Below are 12,377 nucleotides of genomic sequence, written 5' to 3'. Positions count from 1 at the left end.
GCCTGAGCTACATTGCAGCTATGTCTGTACCTGGCCATATAACCTACTAGTCTGAACCCTGACGTGACCTGGGACCCGCCTCATCACTATGGTCTTTTCTGGTGACTGGGCTTTTGACTGACCTCAGCTACTGTCACCCGACCAAGTTTTTCTTGCTTGGGTACCATGGCAGCAGGTCCTTGTCCATGAAGCCCTTACCCCATGCCCACCTTGCTGTCACCCTCAACCCTGGCTTACCTTCTCGTATGGAGCTGCCTGACAGTGGGAAACAGCAGAAAATGAGGAACTGGTGTGTACTTACTCTGGGGTTTCTTGTGAGAATAGCGGAGGAGGAAAGTGATCCTCTGTCGCAGGGGGAGCTTCCCCTAATTCTCCTCCTGGTCAAAGTGTGGACAAAGACGCTGAGACAGCAACTTGGGTCAGACTGAACACAGAGGGCCTATGAATAACCAGAGGTTTTATGGTTCCTCCTTCCAACAACTTCCCAGATTCTGGAAACGCTAGCAGACCAGCCAGCTGCTCCCTCAATGCTCCTGTTCCTGGTCTGCAGATAACGAAGCATTTATAAACCCGGACCCTGGGCTGTTCACTGGTTCTTCCAAAGTCAGCCTCACGCCAGCTCCTTCACCAGTCCTTTGTGTTGCCCCCAAAAGCGACTTCTCCCAGCAGCAAGGGCAGCCCTCTGGGACTGGTCCTGGCACAGATGTACTGAGGAGGGTCCTCATTTCCCTGAGCCCTGTACCAGTCCACACACCTCCTGGCAGCCCAGTAGAGCTGCCTGTTTTTGCAAAGTGCCATTGACTGTGCTGCCTATGGGTAGCGGGATATGGTGCACCACTGCAAAGAGGTAATTCAGACTGCCAGGTCCATTGAGACACTGTTGAAGGGCTGGGAAAGGACATTGGAGAGCCAAATTTGATGAGGTACATATCCCTGCTGTAGCCAGGGCAGGGTGTGCACCATCCTAGCCTGTGGCTGGAGTTTTCTGCCAAAAGAGCAGCTTTTTTCATCCCAGACTGGAGTCCAGCACAAGGTAAGCTGCCTCCAGTGTGGGTGACTGGAGAACCTGGACCTTAGCGTGAAAGGGGCAAAGTAGCAACGGGACAGCATGGTGACACCCATAACCTATTACTTTGAAAATGAAGGACCACACTGTACCCTGAGAGTATTCAGGTGCCAAATTCATAGTGATATGGTTCACTGAGCACTAACTTGCTGGTGTAAATATAAGGAGTATTCTGGGTCAGACCAAAAGCCTGTCTTATTCAATATTGCATCTCCAATAGTCACCAGTAAACAGATGTCTTAAGAAAAGCGTAAGAACAGGAAAAAATATGATGCTTCCCCCCACACTTTCCCAGCTTTCAACCATTTTCAGATTAAGGGTTTCCTGACCTGGGTGTGGATCTCTGTACACAGCATCTTTCCTTGGGCTTCTCTTCGGTGGACCTATCTTGTCTTTCCCTAAGTGTATGTTACCTCTTAGCATCCATGGTATGTGATGGCAGCCTTTGACAAAGCTGGAGTCTTTACCAGGATTTACTTCACATTCATTACTAAGCCTTAGTTACCACAAGGTAAGAACATAACTCTTCTCCTATGAAGACAAATTTTTACTTCAGAGGTGGAGAGAACTGCAAACATGCATTAATAGTCTCACTGAAATGATACATTTATCTTAAGGGAAAATGAGTGTCAAAGGCATTGTTTGTAGGGGACTTTGCCTTAGTTTACTTTATGCGTTACTCATCCTTTCTTGTCAGAGAACAACACCCGATGAGACGCTGCTCAGCCGGTTGCTGGAGAGCCGTACGTATGGCGGGGACAGCTGCAGACGATGCGGGCAGGGACCCCGGCCGCGCGCGTGTCTGAGCCTGTGCCAGTCACACAGCCTCTAACAGACACGAGAAAGAAAGGTATGAAAGTTAACGTCTGCTGGGAGTTAGAGAGCACATGCATAGCGGCAACTTTTGTAGGGAAAAGCTCCCTCCCACTCTACTCTACCAATGGTACTACATGGTTACAGCTGTTGTGCAACCCAAGTCCAAAATGGGATGCTTAGGCATCCCATTTTGAGATGGGCAAGCAAGATGTCAGACTCATGAGTGGTTTAGATCAACTTGAAGGCTTAAATAACTGTCTTTTTACCTTTCTGTGATTACAAGTCGCATGATTTCACAGACTGTTCTTGACCAGTCATCTATAGCCAAGTCAGCAGCAGTGGTTTAAGATGATACCACCTTGCCAGCTGCCCCACTCCTCTGCTGGGAGGAGCAGGAGGCATCCAGACCTCCTCCACGCCACAGGTCTTGGCTTCAGCTGCTCATGGCTGTGAACAGAGAGACTGAGGAGCTGACACATGTTTTATTTGCCTCTCCTGCCTCGCCTTCTAACATCCACTAGCAGGGTGGGACTGACAACAGGTAGCATCTTAAAGCACTGCACCTAAAACTTCCCAATCCTTCTTGGAGGGACTGCCAGCAAGAGCATGACTCAGGTTCATTACATTTTGTTTACATGCTGGTTTTCTTGCAGCTGTATCGACTGGTGGATATAGACAAAATCACTGACTGCAAAAGAGCAAGTGACCAGCTACCACGGAGTGCGTGGCCTCTGACTCTGGAGCTGTAGGTGGGGTCCTGAGCTGATCACGTGCATTTCCCAAAATATGGCAATATCACCTGCTGAGTTCATTTTGTTTTGCTGAAGCCAACAGGTCATCCCAAAAACAAGCACAGCTCAACTCTGTTCAGTAATGGGACACCCAAAGAGTTGTTATTGTCCCACATCTTTGAATTATGAAAGATTCTTCCTCCCCATAGCTCTTTAAGCTATGAAGTTCATGTTGTCGGGGCACTGAAGGCACCCACAGACCTCGCTGGCCCTAACCAGCCTCTTTTCCTCTCCTTTGCCCCTTTCCACCATCCAGGAGTCCCGTTTTGGTCCAGCCAGGATATCAGCCTGCACATCAGGGCCAGGGCTGCGGTGGAGTTGGAGACTGGCACCACTGCAGTGTCACTGAAGCAGGGACTGACAGCCTCAGGGGGCTGAAATGGAGTGCAGGGAGGCTGCTCAGGGCCAGTAAATCCTATTAGTGTGCTCACAGCCCTGACATATATCCTGCAGGTCTTGGTGACAAGAACACATCGATATGAAGCTCATATGGTGAGGAAGAATAGCCACCCTGAACCACATGGTTCGTTCAGTTTTCAAAGTAGCAAAGTACTTGTTCCTTATATTTTAGTAATGTCTGTTAATTACAGTGCCAAAAAGTAGTATTTGCTTAACTACATCAAAATGTTTTCTCTCTGAATACATGCAAGTTTAATTATCTAGTCAAGAGCTCCACCAAGAAGCTTTATTCAGGCAGTAAAACTAATCAAACTTCCATGTAGCTCTGTCTAAGAGGCGTTCAGTTCCTGAGTGCCTACTAAGACTAATGAAATGCACTAGAGAAAGTCTGAAAGGCTTATATCATGGATAGGAAAAAATGGGAAAGAAAAGACATCGCCACCATTGTATCTATAAATCCTATCTAGTGCAATGGGTATAGATTTATGGATTGGTAAATTGAGTTGTCCCAGGCTGGAGACACTCCATTTTTTATTTGCAAGTTTTCCTTTTACCTCACAGATTACACTGGAACTGAACAAAGCTCTTTTGTTCGTGGTAATGGTGAGCAACTCCTCCAGAGGATAACTGCAACACCCCTGCCTGGCAGGGATCGGATCGGCATTGCTCTGATGTCCTAGCAGGCCTAAGCCACAGCTGGCAGCTACGGCCACCTTCCTTGGTGAGTAAAACAAAGTTCTCAGCTTCTGAATCTGCTTTAGCAGCTTTCTTGAAGACAGCTGGACAGCTGGATCCAATCCTCCTTCAAAAGAGCAAGTGTCAGAGCCTAGAAGCCATCTCTGACGTTAGCGATCTTGACAAACACCGTCACATCGGTCACGCCATTTGGGCTTTGCCTGCCTCTGGCTCCTTCTCTTCCCTTGCTAGCAATAATGGCGCAGCACACCCAGACAAAGCCATTGGGAAAAGGCATGGAGGAACGCGCGTAGGGAGCCGAAACTACTTGGATACGAGAGGGATGGAAATGCTACATTGATCCCTCAGATAAGAACATTTGGCACACAGCTGAACGACAGTGAAGAAGAGCATTAGTCTTCCAGATTTTTATTCATCTCCATCAGGCTGCAAGCCTTATTTTGCCAGAACTGAGTTACAAGTTACAGTCATTTGAATGATATAAAGAAGGGGTGGGGGAAAGCAATTAAAAAGCCGAGCTGTCAATTAGAGGGAGAGACTCTGAAAGAGGTCTGTGAAAAGCTTATATATAGCTATAAGGGTCTGTTGCTGAACTGATGTGGTATAAGATGAGCTAGGTATGAATGTTACATGTTTTTGTTATTTTTGATTTTGGTTTTCTTGGATGCTTTTCTTCCAAATAAATAATACTGTGCTTTATGGAAGGCGTTAGATCACTGCTTACCATTGTCTACCATTACCTTACATCACCCCCACACATCCTCTTTTCTAGCCTGGAAACACTGGGTGTGACTTCAAGGCGCTGTATTTGACCCAGCCTGCTGTGCCCAGGCGACTATCGACCTGGAGGTCCTGGGTCTGTTTGCAATGTATACAACTACCGCCCCGGCTACACAGCTACTGTACCCTGACTTTGGGGAGGTTGCAGTAATTTTGACAGCTTGGAGACAATTTGTTGGATCGGCAGAGACCATTTGTGCTCTGCATTACGGTAGATACAACACCCCCGGACGCCGTGTACGCGTGTGGTACGAAGGGTGTGTTCGCAAAGCGCTGGATTTGCTTTCCAGGTAGGGCTGGCTGGCTTGCATGGCGTGGGAGCTGAAAGAGACTCAGGGCTTCCCAAAACATCTGGATTTGCTACATGCTTGTTGTGCAGCTTTTCCCAGGCGACATACAGCGACATTAGTGCAGGCCTTGGGAGCAGAGGGAGGTGCGGAGCAGACCCCCACACACACCCTTGGCTGGCCAAGCCACCCAAGGCCGGCTTTGCAGGCAAGCCACGCCATGGAGGTCACCCCACAGTGCATTTGGGGGACAAAACCGCAGCTGACAAGGGCGCGGGGGCCCAGGGAGCTTCCCGGAGGCCGCGGCGGCCCGGAGCCCACCGCAGCTCCCATGTCAGGGTTGATCCCGAGGGTCAGGTAGGGCCCCAGGCCCCCCCTCAGAAGCGCGAGGCCACGGAGGACCGTGTGCACACCACCGCCAGGCCCTCCCCGCCGCCCTCGGCGTTTCCCGGAGCCCCACAACGTTCAGCACTGAGCTGGAACCCCCAGCCGGACCCGCGCAGCCCCGGGCCGAGGCGTGGGACCGGCGGCGCCCCCGCCCGCCCTGCAGGGCGCGCTCCCGTCCGCTCCACGTGCGAGGCCGCCGCCCGCCGGGACTACACCCCCCAGAACGCAGCGCGGGGGCCGCCGCGGTGCAGGACGGGGAGCGCAGTCCCCGGCCGCCCGCCCCGCCAGCGCTCCCTCCGGCCGGCACGCGGGGCGGGCGAAGCGGGAGGGCCGCGCCGCGATTGGCGGAGCCCGCCCGCCCTGTCACGTGCGCTCGCGGCCGCTCTCTAGTCACTCAGCAACGGCGCGCGCGCCCGGCCCCCCCCTCCCCTTCCCGCCCCCCCTCGCGCTCGTCACGGAGCGTCCCGCTTCCCCCCGCCCCCCTCTCCTCCCCCCCCGCCCTCCCCTCGCGCGAGCCGCCGCCGGAGCCGCCTCGCAGGAGCTGGGAGCCGCCGCCGCCGGGAGCCGCCGCCGCCATGGCCGAGAACGCCGCCGCCGCTGCCGCCGGCCTGGAGAACCACCGCATCAAGAGCTTCAAGAACAAGGGCCGCGACGTGGAGGTAGGTGCGGGGCCGGCGGGGCCCCGGCCGGGCCCGGCCTCCGCCTCCGGCGGGCGCGAGAGGAGGGGCCGGGGCCGGGGCCTGGCCGCGCTCGCGGCGCCGCCGGCGGGCGGCGGGAAGGAGGCGGGGAGCGGCCGCCCGGGGCGGGCGGGCGGGCGGCGGCGGGGAGAACGCCCGCGGGGCTTTTTTCTCCTCCGTCATGCGGGCGCGGCCGGCGGGGGGCGGAGGAGGCGGCGGCGGCGGCGGCGGGGGGAAGGGTTGGCGCGGCCGGGCCGAGCGCGGCCCCGGCGGGCGGGCCCCGCCGCGCCCCCTCCGCCGCCTCCCCGGCTTGCCGGGGTGCGGGAGGGCCCGGTGGGCCCCGCGCCGGCGGCTGCGCCCGGGCAGGGCCGGCAGGCGGCGGGATGCCCCCCCCGCCCTCGCCCGCCCCGCGTCCCCTCCTCCCTCAGCGCTCCTTTCCCCCACCCCAGCTGCCTCCCCGTCCTGCCTCCTCCCCGCGCCCCCTCCGCCGTGCTCGGCGGGATCGGGGCTCGGATGGGGTGGACAATGGTGCCGGCTGCCTTTTGTGCCAGCCCCGCTGGGCGGTAATAGCCCTTCCGCCGGGGCGAGCGGCTGCCCTGCCCGTCCTCCCGTGCCCCGCCGTGCCGCTGCCGCACACGGAGGCCTTTGCTGGTGGTAGGGGCCGCTCCCACGCTCTGATCAGCCTTTTTACAGTATAGTGTGCTGGCCGATTTTGCTCCCTGCACTGCCTTAAATCAACCTTTTTTTTTTTTTTCCCCTTCTTTTTTTAAAATGCTGGTAGGCACATAAGTAATCGTCTGCTGGGCGTCTCCATCTAAATCGAGAAGGAGCGTGGTGCTTACTAAGGTTTATGGGGTAGTAGTTTACTCCCCCGAATTTGAGAGACGCTGGGTGATTAGAAGCTTACTGCCTGGAGGTATTCCGAAGGTCTTCTGAATCTGTGTGTCATTACCAGGGACATCTTCCATTCTAGTCGCAATTGAAAAAGGAGGAAATCCCAAATCTTGTGTTTAAGTTTCGGTGATAGGAAAGGAAGGGGGAGGGAGTTGTTCTGAAATCAGACTAGGATTGAAATCGGATTAGGATTTGCTAAGGTGAAAACCTAAATATGTGTCAGATTACTTTGACTTCACCTGAGGGTGTTTTCCATGCTTCTGTTGATATTATCTCTTAATTTCATTTCTGTAGTCACTAGGGCTGGAATTTTAGTCCTTTGAAAGCACGTTTTGTATTTTAGCAGAATTCACACCTCTGCTGCTATTGTTTGGGTGGAGACAATTTTATGCAGGTCAGGCTTAGCAGCAGCAGTGTCTTTAAGATGACATTCACGGTGTAAACTAATCTTTATCTTAATTTTTGTTTAACTTGGTGACAGTGAATCTTTCTCACAGAAAATACTGTATGTAAGGAGTATGATAACTTCAACACTTCTGGCTAACATTAGTAAATGTTAGAAAGTAACTAAAAATTGCCCATCCTTCTGTTTAGTGGTTGCTTTTCAGGGCAAGGAGGAGGCGTGGTGGGTTTCTTTTTCCCCTTCTCATCCAGTGAGACTCTTCCTGCTGCTCCTCATTCATTTTGTCCTTGTCTCATCTCCCCGTATTGGTTACTGGCTTTGTTGCTGCTTTCTCAGTCACTGGCCTGAATCCATCAGAGCGCTAAACAGGGAAAGGTTAGGTATGTTCATGCCTAGTGTGAACTGATCTGTCATCCATACTTGCTTATATTATAGCATGCCCGAGACTAGGGGAATGAAATATCTGCCTCTGTGGGGGGGAAGAGGGGAACTGACTGCCTAAACTTTACTGAAATTAGTTATACTAGACCAGCTAAGGTATTTTAGCTCTCATTTCTTCCTGAAGGGGAGTAATTCTTCTGGAACAGGGTATTTGCTGTTATGGAGAAGTATATCCTCTAGGGTTACCTTCCAGTGTGCTGACTGACTCCTTTTGGGGCTGAGCCTAAGACTGTTTGGCAGATAGCTCCAACAGTGTTAATGTGGTTAAAGCTTTCATCCATGCCTTTGAAAAGGGTCAAAATCTAAGAAGCATCTTTCTTTTGGGGGCAACAAACAAATGAAACAGAAGTATGTAAAAGTTGCATACCCATGGAGATATGCTAAAATTAAATTTAAATTCATTTAAAGGACTGTAAAAGATCAGAAATGTGTCAGTGTCTTTCAAAACAACTTAATTCGTATTAAATGTCTGAAATTTTCTACACCTTCTTTTTGACTCTTTTCTGATCATCGTACTTAATTATAAGTTCATGTTAGAAGTACCCTTCTAAGTAAACTTGATCTAACTTAAGTCTCTAGAAGTGAAACAATGTAAGTTAAGTTTATAGTGGAAAATGAAGGAGCACAGCAGTGCTATACAATTGCCATTACTTACTGTGCTTCTCTTGAGATACTGCTACACAGACTGACCTGCTGATTGGACAGTTTGTCTGTATTTAGTGAAAGCTATCAGTTCTCCACAAAATGTTTCTTTTCTAAATCAAATATTATATGCAATTCCCAACTGTCAGCAATTAAATACACTTGTTTTGGTCCTTGTGCTGCAATAAGGAGTTTTACATAGAGATCCTGCCTCCAATTTTCTGTACTTAACTTTGGAAACCGGGAGACATCAGTACTATCATTGGCATTGATCTGCATCTACACATTTCGTCAAATTCCACCAATGAGAAAATAAATGGTTTGGATGATGGAGTAATAAATCACGGTCTGATACCTAGATTATATCCTTTGGAAGATCTAAAATATTGAAAACCATATGCTCTCAAGTTCAGTTTGAAAACAGTGGTATTTGAGTCACTTTCTGCCTGGAGACAGTCACTGCCTTTGAACTCATCAGGCTTGAATACATTCTTTAGTAATCTTCCTTTGGCTTCTAATAAATACTGATGCGTTATTATTGATCCCCTCTGGGTACAGACTCTTCTGGCAGACCAAAATACTTACTCCTTTAATTTGTAGTTAACTCATATATTATTATGGGGTTTGCTAGGCCATATAATTGTCTTTGCTCTTTGTTAATGCAACTTCAAGGGAAACAAAAGGTGAGTAAGTACTTTTGTTTTAAGACAGACCTCAGTACCCCATGCAACTTCTCACTAGGCTCCTTTTCTAAGAGCAAAGAAGTGAATTCTGAAGAGAAGAATTCTGTTGCGCAGGATTCAAAGCTTCTGAATCCTTGACCTGCACAGGTTCACTCTACTTTTCCTAGTTTCAGGTTTGGGTGGAAGTACCTTTTTGTTGGCTTCCTCTTTTAAGGAGGTACAGTAGTGTATATAGAACTGGAATTCTGATTTTGAGGTATTAATACTTCCAAAAAGTGTTTAGCCCCCAAAAGGGATAATAGCAAAATCAAATACCAGAAACGAAGTGTTACTCACTTAATATGAGTTTGTGTTCTTGCTTTTATTAGTGAGACTCTTCTATTTTTATAGGTACTGCCATGTGATTAGCAGCAGAGAGAGCTAACCTGAACCTGCAAAGCTGAGCGATAAGGAGCCAAGACACTAGTGGCTTCATCTGGATGAACAACTGCCAGAACAGTTTCTCCTCACAACCTTCTCAATTTTATGTTCTCCAGAGATCTGAAAGGGCTTTTTCAGTTGTCCCATATATGAAGAGAAAGCTTTCCTGTGTTGATCATAGGCATGTAGTCTTAGTGGGTTTCTTCTAAATGTACGGTACTGATTATTCCAATACAATTGAGGCTTTACAGGACAAGATTAAACAGTTGCAATCACTTATTTCATAATACCCCTTGTAACTGCTGCATTTATTTGTTTATATTGACATCTAAGCTAACCTAGCTTTTAGAAAACCTAATTTGAACCTTCTGATTTTTCTGTTTGCAGTTCTTCAGCTTCATTCTTTGCCTAGTAGCATCCTTCTTAGACTTTTTTACTTCTCCAACTTCTTGGACCAGAAGTGTGACTTATGCTTTATTACAATAGCAGGCACCCATATGTTGGCTCAGTGTTCTGATGTTTAAGGTGGCAGATCAAACAATTCAGCCCATTTCTTTTTGTCAGGATTAATCAGCATCCCTGACTAAAACTGAGGAAAAATTCTTGATGAGCGGAGATGTTATAATTTTTAGGGCTGTCTGCCTGACTTACTGTTATTTTTGTGTGTGGTGCGATGAGACTGTGTGGTCATGTAATTAGAAAAATGCATACTGCATCAAAAGTAAAGGTCCATGTGCACTCATTTAAAAAAACCCAACAACTAGTGAGAAGTCAGTGCATTATAACCTAAATAACTTTCTGTAAAAATATTTTAATGACTGGGATTAAAATTTCCTTTTTGTATACTTGTCACACCCCTGATCATAAGTCAAAAGAATACAAGAATAAGCAACTTCTGTTGCTTAGGCCATAGGATTAACCTCCTGAAATTTGTTGAAGGCTATTTACCAAAAGGGGACATAGTCACTCTGTCATCTTTCGCCTCCTCCTGCTCTATTTGATTTTAAGCTTCAGAGGTCCTGGCCACTGATGTCTTTTCCCAGTTACATTTTTTTGGGGGCAACTGTATCACCTTTTGGTCTGTATCACCTTTGGGTCCAGGGACTTTGAAGGATCCATTTTTATTCTGTACCTTCAGCATCCTGACCCCAGATGAAGCAGAGGAAGAACCAACCCGGGCTTAGTCCAGACCTCCATCATCAGCTCTGGCAGCTTCAGTGTATTTACTATTGCTGCTTTGCTAACGCTGTGTTCTTGAGGATGCTTGAATTTATTCATGTTTTTCTGTCATGCTGCCATGATTTTTTTTTTTGCAAGCAGAGGAATATCATTCTGGGGAGGCCAAATCTGTACAGTCTTTGGGCATCTGAGAAAGGTATAGGTTGACTTAAAACCATGTTCCCGTCAAATGTCAAAGACTTACTGCAGTGGAGGTACCAAAGCTGCGCAGTGTTAACGAATGAGCAGAAATGCTGCTACCAGCTCATTTCTTGATACTGTTCTGTGCACTGACTAGTGTTTTTGCTGTCTCCCTGTACTCCCCTCAAACACTCCATGAAACAAATAAGGCTTGTAGCAATCCCAGAAAGCCTGTTACTCCCAGCTACTTTATACAACAACCCAGTTTCTTTCAGGAGCTCAATTTTACAGATTGATCAGCTTTCTGCCTTTCACTTTGCTGGCACAGGAACTGATACTGGCAAAAGAAGAGGTGGGAGGGAATAGGGCTGTAACAGTTGATCTAGGTTGGTTTAGGGTACTGTGGACCTGCTGTCTTAATAGCCTCACTGGCTTAGTGAATCTCAGTAGTTTAAGTGAAAACACAGGTGTCAGGTAGCTTCCTGTTGGGAACTGGATTTAATAGAAGATCCAGTACTCTTGCGCAGAGTTTCTAAGCTCTGACTCCTGCAGCTTCTTTATTACCCTTTCAGGCCAGTATACTCTTGGGAGAATACAGGTGTACATGTTTGTACCTTGGAAAGAATTACATGGGTAGGAAGTAGGAGGTAGATGTGGGAAGCCTTCTCGCTTGCTATTGCTACAGAATTCTCCAAACTTTAGTTAGTCTGCAAGTAAATAGTACAATGCTGTGAAATGTTGGTGACTCTTGGCAGAAAACAAACACCCAATAAGTCCATTTACATGTACTGTCTTATATTTTCCTTGTGAGGTTCAAAATCAGTTGAATGTATTGCATTTTAAAACATTTAAAGACACAGATACCTTAGGAAATAATTATTAATTTCAGAAATACCTGTGGAGAAAACAATTTGGAGATGGCATCTCATGATGAACATAATATTCGTGAGCTGATTGGGATCTGTGCTTGCTGTATTGAGGCCCAATTATTGCTGTTTGTTGTTGTGATATACCAAGCCTTAGCTAATCTTCCTGTAATTACGGAATTTGTTTTTCTTCATTCTTGTATATTTCTAACACTACAGCAGTTGCTCTGGTGTCTCTAAAGCTGCTTAGAATCATAGAATTGTTTAGGCTGGAAAAGACTTTTAAGATCATCAAGTCCAACCGTTAACCTAGCACTGCCAAGTCCACCACTAAACCATGTCCCTAAGCACCACATCTACATGTCTTTTAAATACCTCCAGCAGTGGTGACTCAACCACTTCCCTGGGCAGCCTGTTCCAATGCTTGATAGCCCTTTTGGTGAAGAAATTTTTCCTGACATCCAATCTAAACCTCCCCTGGTACAACTTGAGGCCGTTTCCTCTTGTCCTATGGCTTGTTACTTGGGAGAAGAGGCTGACACCCACCTCACTACAACCTCCTTTCAGGTAGTTGTAGAGAGTGATAAGGTCTCCCCTCAGCCTCTGCTTCTCCAGGCTAAACAATCCCAGTTCCCTCAGCTGCTCCTCATCAGACTTCTGCTCCAGACCCTTCACCAGCTTCATTGCCCTTCTCTGGACGTGCTCCAGCACCTTAATGTCCTTCTTGTAGTGAGGGGCCCAAAATGGAACACAGCATTCGAGGTGCAGCC

The 12,377-nt window shown here is 48.3% G+C and overlaps 1 protein-coding gene across 1 annotated transcript in view; it reads left to right on the top strand.

The window, feature by feature from the left end:
- The first annotated feature begins 5,700 nt into the window (after window positions 1-5,700).
- KPNA3 (karyopherin subunit alpha 3) overlaps window positions 5,701-12,377 on the top strand; it is a 51,784-nt gene continuing 45,107 nt past the window's right edge. Inside the window, exon 1 of the mRNA XM_075489855.1 lies at window positions 5,701-5,881. Coding sequence (XP_075345970.1) covers window positions 5,798-5,881 — 84 coding nt within the window. The 5' untranslated portion in view covers window positions 5,701-5,797. The remainder of the gene's footprint in view (window positions 5,882-12,377) is intronic.

Source organism: Mycteria americana, chromosome 1 (assembly GCF_035582795.1).
Source record: "Mycteria americana isolate JAX WOST 10 ecotype Jacksonville Zoo and Gardens chromosome 1, USCA_MyAme_1.0, whole genome shotgun sequence".
NCBI classification, from domain to species: Eukaryota; Metazoa; Chordata; class Aves; order Ciconiiformes; family Ciconiidae; genus Mycteria; species Mycteria americana.
The sequence above is the reverse complement of the archived record's forward strand: the minus strand, read 5'-3'. Positions and strand labels throughout refer to the sequence as shown.